Below are 7,672 nucleotides of genomic sequence, written 5' to 3' on the forward strand. Positions count from 1 at the left end.
CCTCCCAATCGATGTCAGAGGCTGGTAGATAGTTATATGAAATTCCAATAGAAGAGAATATATATAGCTCAGGTACTCCACAGTTATATGAAATGCCTACATGAAATTGTTTCTGCCAAAGGGGGCAATACCAGGTATTAGAACCAAGGGTGTACTTTTTCCACAAAAGGAAATGGTATATTTGTTAATTTTTGTTGAATAAATTATTGCAAAGTCAATTTTTCATAGTTCTTTTGTTCAGTTGTGTCACCTTTATCTTTATACAGTATTTGAATGAAGATAAACTACTGATATGTCTACGTATGTTAAAAAAGAAAAAAAATTACATGGTGTGACCTTACTTTTTCACATGACTGTACATTTCTTATTTGGAAAGCAAATTGCTCACTGGGATCATTGTGTTCTTATTTTAACCTTTTGCCTAATACATTTTATTAATCTGACAGCAACAAAAGAATTATAAGTTTATTTCCCTGGTAAAGAAATTCCCACAACCCCCAGGAAGCCCTTCTGGCAACAGGAGAAGAAGTCAAGTACATTCAAGGCAGGGCCAGTTCTGTAAATCCTCAATGACAAAAACTAGATGTGCCTCCCCGAGGGTCACTCCAAAGCAGCATTTCTCAAACTTGGCAACTTTAAGACATGTGGACTTCAACTCCCAGAACACCCTAGCCAGCATGTCTTAAAGTTGCCAAGTTTGAGAAATGCTGCTCCAAAGAGAATCTAAAACAGCTGCTCCATTCTTAAAAAGAATTGGGTGCAGGAAATCCATCGCCTTTCAGCTTTTTTCACTTACTGCTTCCTGCAGAAATTTGTCCCGCTCGCTCTTCACAAAGGGATCTACACAGGAGCACCATCATGTGCCTGACACAGCCAGTCTTCTTCTCTCTTCCGTCCTTTCCCTTGGGGCCTTCCTTGCGCTCTAACTCTCCTCCCACCCTTGTAGGTTCCAGGGCACAAACAGGTTAGGCCAGAAAGGCCATTTCCTTTTCTCCAACCCAGAGATAGCTATGAGAAGAGGAGAGGCCTTGAGTTCAGCAAACTGGGTCTTACAGAGAAGATGATCCCTCATTTACACAGTAACTTTAATTTGATAAAATCTTTTGCTAAATCCATAAATGAGAAGCAAGGCTTCTCTGAAGTGATCCCGGAAACATGGAAGCTTTGGTTTACTGTCACACCAAACAAATCCAATCCAACATTCGGTCTCCTGTACGAACAGGATAAGCCCAACAGTTGAACAAGAAACTAGACTTGGATGACACCACCAACCCATGCCACCCAAGTGCCCACTCTCTCCTCCTGGCTCTTCTGTAATGAGGGTTAAGTGTTGCTGCTCTGAAGTCTAAATCTCCTTCATGAATTGCTGCCCAAGCTGCAGATGCTCCCCTCAACTGGGAGTTGATCTAACTGGTGCCACTGAGTCAGTCTGGACTCCTGGCAACGAACTGCCTGAGGAAGTTCATGACATTTTTGGAAATGGTTTGCCACTATCTTCTTCCTTGGGCTGAGAGAGAGGGACTGGCCCAAGGTCAGCCAGCTGTTCTTCTGCCTAAGGCAGGACTAGAGCTCAGGATCTCCTGGCTTCTAATCCAGCACCTTCATCACTATACCAAACTGGCTCGGCTTAACTGGGTTGGCAGAAAGCAACTAATATTTCCAGCCAGCCCAAAACTGTACAATCCTGACCCCAAAAAAGATACTGTACCAGAAGGGGCTGCCAAGACTCTTAATGACAAAAAGGTAGACCAGTGTTTCTCAGCCTTGGCCACTTTAAGATAGGTGGACTTCAACTCCCAGAATTCCCCAGCCAGCAAAGCTGGCTGGGGAATTCTGGGAGTTGAAGTCCACCCATCTTAGTGGCCAAGGCTGAGAAACATGGAGGTTGACACACATTTCTGGAGATGAAAGTGATAACACAAACCTTGTGCTTCTTTGGAATTAAAGAAAAGCCCATTTTCCTGATCTCCTTGTACTGAAAGGCACCTTTTTGGTAGAAGGCTCAACGAAAAAGAAAATCTGATTTAGAAGACCTCTGCCCAGCTTCACCCCCTTATCCAAAAGAAAGCAACAATGGACCAGACTGACCAGTATATCTTGCACGGTGTTTTCAATCTAAAACCAGAATTTCAAGAAGTTAGGGAAATACAGATATGAAAGCAAAGTGAGTGAATCCCAGTGAACTTCTGCTGCGTGGAGATGCTTTATCATAAAACCGAACAAGTACAGAACTGAACCTCTCTGCTCTCTGATGCACCCCATATTTTATATTACCGTACTGAAAATCTTATCAAATGGTTCCCAGCTTGGGAATTTTATATCCTTATGTATATTTTTTGGCGGATATACTTGTTTTCTAAGAAAACAAGGAGTGTTGACAGAACCACTCTCTTACCAACTGTCACCTTCCTCCTTCCCTTCCAGTCATCAGATGACTGTGACTCAGCTCCTCAGGGCACAAAAGGACCAGAATAGAAAAAATTTCAGGCAAGTGGAGATGCCTGACATTTGACCACTAAGATTGCTTTTAATTGTACTGTTTTTCTTACGATGCAATATGACAACTGCTATTACCAAATACATTGCATTAGCAGCTTCAGAGACATGGAAAAACAGCATGACCATTACTCAGAATTTTAGAAATTTTAAATCTGCACATCCAGAGGATGTGTGCCACTGAATTATACCAAGGACCTTGGACCAAGGCTCTAATATTAAGTTGCAATGAAATGATAAATATAAAGCTTGTTTAAAATCTGGCTACAAGAAATAAATCCAATGGTGCCCTATTCCCAACAGAAAAAAAATGTTCGAAGTTCTTTTCTCTTAGAGGATAAAGTTCCCACATGACTAAGCCAAATCCAGTATTTTTTAAAGCTGCATGATTTGAAAATAAAAGAGAAGTTGGAAGTCTTTCATAATATACGGACAGGAAATCTAACTCACTTGGAGGGGACCAGCTTTGGAAAAAATATTATATATCCTTATCTCTGATTACTCAAAAGTTACTTTATATACATTAAGGCAGAATATCTATGCATATTTTCCAGGGAAGGATTACTGAATGCAATCATTGCAGCATGATTGTATATAGAGTTAAACAGAATTCTGTCCCTCAGATTGCAGTGGGATTTACTTGTGAATATTTATAGACTGCTGCTTTCATCCATTTTTTTTACTGTTTGCTTTCATCTAATTCCTTTAACCATCTTCCTATGAAAAGAATTTCATGCCAACTATTCTGTAGTTTGTTTGCATCTAGTTCTTGAAGTATGCAGATCACTTTGGGGCACAATCTTTCTAAATTAAAAAGTAAAATCACACATGTATTTTTGTATTCAATTCTTCTGGGGATGAGAAGAGTACACCAAATTCTCTTGAAACCATTATTACCGTAAAAAAAAAAGTTGCTCTAGTTAAAAATGTGACTGAATAGGCTTCTTCTCTTTCCTATAATTTTGCAAAAAGCCTATCTGCAGAGCTGGAGGGGGAGGGAGCATCCCACCCCATCTTCATGCTCTTCATAGGACTGGCAAGGAAAGCAAACTTGGGAAAGTTTTAAAATACAATCTGAAACCAGGTGAGAACAAGGTAGATATGAAAAAGGACTGAAAAAAAGCCCCCTCACTCCTGGCCTTTCAGAGGGATCTGAAGACCTGGCTCTGCCATCTGGCCTGGGGCGAGAAGGGGGATCATCAACTGTGGGGTTGGCTAGTCCCTTAGTGGCTTGGCGTTGCTGCCTTGAACCATCGGCCTCCTGGATTTTTTCCCTTTTATTTTTGTGAATGTGTATTGTTATAGGTTTTAATTGTATATTTATTTATTGTTTTAACGTGTTGTGAGGTGCCCAGAGTCCCCCATTGGGGGGAGATGGGCGGGGGACTAAATAAATAAATAAATAAATAAATAAATAGGTATGCTATGTCATTCTTTGGGGGAGGACAATAGCTTCATTAAAGGCAATGAGTCAGGAACTGAGTAAGCAGGTTGAAGACTGTGTCAAAGCTCAAGGACTCCATGCACCTGTTCCTCCATCTTGGTTCCTTGTCCTCTCCTCAAACTTCCTCTTTCTCTGCTCTTTCTCCACACCTCCCATGAGTACCTCTCTCAATCTTTCAGCCTGTGTCTCTCTTCAAGAACACTCAACAAGTTAGTGGATACCTATTACAACAGGAGAGCATCCTTATTTATGTTATACTGGCACAAGTGTGTTGGTCATGCTGGTGGGGAGGATGGAAGTCATCATCCAACCTATCTGGTGACCACCCAGATGGGAAAAGTTGGTCAGAAGTTTTCAGCCTATTTCTACTTACAACTCCTACTTACAACATACAGTGTAAGGACTGTAACAGCCATTATGTAGGGCAGACAGGCAGAAGACTAGCTGAGTGCATCCGTGAACACCAACTAGCAGTCAGAAGACACAACAAAAACTCCTTAATCTCACAACACATGGACAGACTCAACCATAGATTCAACTGGGAAACTGTCAACATCTTAGACCAAGCTAAATCCAAAACCACTAGGGAATTCCTGGAAGCTTGGCATTCAAAATCAGCCATCAACAGACACATAGAGATAAACCACATTTACTTACCACTCAAAAGAGGCAATAAAAAAAGCTAGGAAGGAAACAAAAAGACCAGAACACATTTTCTCCAGCAGCCAACACCCAGATAAGCAGGGATTAACACCAGACAAACAAACAAGCAGAAAACAATACCCTAATCAAGGCACTACCAAGGAGAAAGCCACACCCCTCCAACACTGGCAGGGCAAGCTCCTGTATATAAAGAGGGAACAAACCCCACTTTCCCTCGCACTAGCAAACACCCAAGCTCAGAGAGCATCAAAGACTCCACAGTTCAACCTTGAGTTACATATATTCTCTTCTATTGAGACTCCTACTTAGTCAGCCTGACACACATTTTTTGTTCCGCAGCAAAGGGCACAGAGATTCCCTCATACAAGGTCTGGATCACAGTAAGCCATCATGACGTTGCTTGACTTCTGACTTAGCCTGTTGAATCAAGCAAATCAACGTCGTGTACAAACACGACTCAGAGCTGAGCGTGTTTTACCTTCCACCCTACCAAGCGTGCTCCTTACGTGCTGCAGACACTTGAGGCGGAGATAAAGCTGCTTAAACATTAAACCAAAGCACAGGGCAAGTCGCCTCACCCTTTTCAAAACAAGCACTTAACTGTTATGATGCTGACTTGAGCATATCAGAGGCTCAGCACCCCCCAATGCTAGTGGCCGAGGAGCATAGGCAGGGGGGTACTTCGTCTTGCTCGTGGGCTTCCCAAAGGCCTCCCAGAACTGTAGAATTGGGAGGGACCACAAAGCTGATCTAGTCCAGTGTTTCTCAACCTTGGGCACTTGAAGAGGGGTGGACTTCAACTCCCAGAATTCCCCAGCCAGCAAAGCTTGTCCACCCCTCTTCAAGTGGCCAAGGTTGAGAAACACTGAATTCTGGTTGAACCTTCTACAATATGCAAGAGGAACAATCCAATCAAAGGAAAGGGAGCTCTTCTGAAAGGCCCCTGGAGGCAGACACAGGCCCCTCCGTCCCAAAGACCTGGAAGTCTTCCCTTCTGGGCGAATCCCGGCCAGCACCCAGGAGGCCGGTCGTAGTTTCAGAAGGCCTCTGGACCCTCTTCCCCGGGGCTTCCCTTTGGGCACCCGAAGGAGTACGGGGAAGGGTCTGGGGGCCCGAGGCCCCTCATCCAGGGGGATTCCAGCCCCCTCTTCTCCTCCTGAGACCAGGCGGGAAGCAAGACAACCGCGCTTCTCCCCCTCGGCCCGCGGGCGCCCGGTTGGGGAAGGCGGGGCGGTATGGGGCCCGGAGGCGCTGCGCGTCCTGGGGCCCCCAAGAGTTCCTCCGCCTCGACAGACGGGCCCACGCGGGTCCCGAGGCGAAACGGACCCCCCTCGCCACCCCCACCCCACAGAGAGAGGGAGAGAGGCCCCCACTCGTGGCCGCAGCCGCTCACCGCCGCCCCGCCGCGGGCCTCACCTTCTTGACGGCCTGGTGGAAGCCGAACTCGCCGGCCTCCTTGAGGTCCAGCCAGATCATGGGCATGCGGGGCACGGCCTCCATCCTGTCGCCGTCGCCGTCGCCGCCGCCCCCCCTGGCGCGCAAGCAGGCAGGCAGAGAGGCCGAGGCAGCTCGGGCGGCGGCGGCGGCCCCAGGCCCCTCCGGACGGAGCCGAGCCCGAGCCGAGTCCGGCCGAACCCCGGGCCCCGCCCTCGAGCCGCCGGAAGCGAGGGCGCCCGCCGCGCTGCCTGCCGGGAGGAGGAGTCCCCGCTGCCCGGGTGAGACGCGGATGGCGCAGGCGCACTGGCGGGGCTCGGCGTTTCGTCCGCCGGTTGTGTGCGGCGCCTTCCGGGCTTAGTCGAGCCCTTCCTGACCTCTTGGGTCCCTAAGGCCGCATGCCGTGACCTGCTGGCGGTGGATGATGGGCGCGAGGGTGTGGAAGACGGACCTGCGCCGCTTTGGTTCGTTTAGATTAGAAGAGTGTTTCTGAAGCTTGGCCGCTTCCGGGTATGTGGACTTCAACTCCCAGAATTCTCATTAATGGCTGTGCTGGCTGTGGAATTCTGGGAGTTGAAGTCCACACCCGTCGAAAAGGCCAGGGGTTGGAAAACTGGTTTGGAATGCAGAAAAATGGCCAGGGTTGGAAAGCAGAAATCGAATGCGCAGACTGGCGATACCTCGCTTGGAAAGCTTCTTGCAAAAAAAATCTTCTTGGAGAAGTACAGTGCGTAGTAGCAAGCTAAATGGGAGCCAGCCCTGTGCAGCAGCAGCGAAGTTTCTGAGTCCCGCGTCCAGTTTTGGGCAACCCCCTTAAGAAAGATTCAGCGAAATTAAGACCAGCAGAGAGAACGGCAATGAGGAGAATTAAAGGACTAGAAATTTAAGTCACATGGAGGGATGGGAGGGAAGTGGGAATGTTTGTTCTTGAGGAGGGAAGACTGAGGGGAGAGCAGATCAGATCAGGAGTATCTGCGGGGTATGGTCAAAAAAGTCAAGATGGCGACCATGATGGTGCAATTGATGCTCATAAAACCCAGACGGACCGAAAGTCATGGTCGCCATCTTGACTTTTTTGACCATGCCCTGCAGACACCCCTGGATCTGATGCATTCCTCAAATACCTGGAAGGATATCACATAGAAGATGGTCAGGACCTATTCTCTTGTTCCAGAAAGCATGAAACAGAACGATCAAGTTACAGGAAAGCAAATTCCAGCTGAATATTTTCTTTATTTGCAGGACTTCTGTGGCTGCCTATCTCATGCAATGACTCTAGGCAGCTCACAGTGATCCATAAAATAGTTTAAAGCAGAAGTGCCTTTCCCCCCAGGCGCCAGACCAGACATCCTCGCAGCTCAACCCCCATCCTCGCCCAATGCCTGGGGGCAGAGCCAGGCCTTCACAGCCCTCCGGAAGGCTAAGAGGGTAGGGGTCCCCCGGATCTCAGGAGGGAGCCTGTTCCAAAGGACTGGGGCGGCCACCGAGAAGGCGCGCCTCCGAGGTCCCATCAGATGACAAGATTTAAGGGAGGGGACCTGGAGCACGCCCACCCTATCTAACCTGGTAGGGCAGGCAGACACCCTCAGGGAGAAGCAGTCCTGCAAGTAACCTGGCCCTGGGTTTAAAGGTGAT

At 47.4% G+C, this 7,672-nt stretch overlaps 1 protein-coding gene across 1 annotated transcript in view; it reads right to left on the reverse strand.

Moving 5' to 3' along the window:
- The window catches only part of PTPN23 (protein tyrosine phosphatase non-receptor type 23), a 32,757-nt gene extending 26,493 nt beyond the window's left edge, over positions 1-6,264 (reverse strand). Inside the window, exon 1 of the mRNA XM_088150410.1 lies at positions 6,020-6,264. Within this exon, the coding sequence (XP_088006536.1) occupies positions 6,020-6,103 (84 nt within the window). The 5' untranslated portion in view covers positions 6,104-6,264. The remainder of the gene's footprint in view (positions 1-6,019) is intronic.
- Positions 6,265-7,672: the final 1,408 nt, after the last annotated feature.

This window comes from Python bivittatus, unplaced genomic scaffold (assembly GCF_059951505.1).
Source record: "Python bivittatus isolate LINGU-HERP-01145 unplaced genomic scaffold, Pbiv_v1 ctg000610_np1212, whole genome shotgun sequence".
Taxonomy (NCBI): domain Eukaryota; kingdom Metazoa; phylum Chordata; class Lepidosauria; order Squamata; family Pythonidae; genus Python; species Python bivittatus.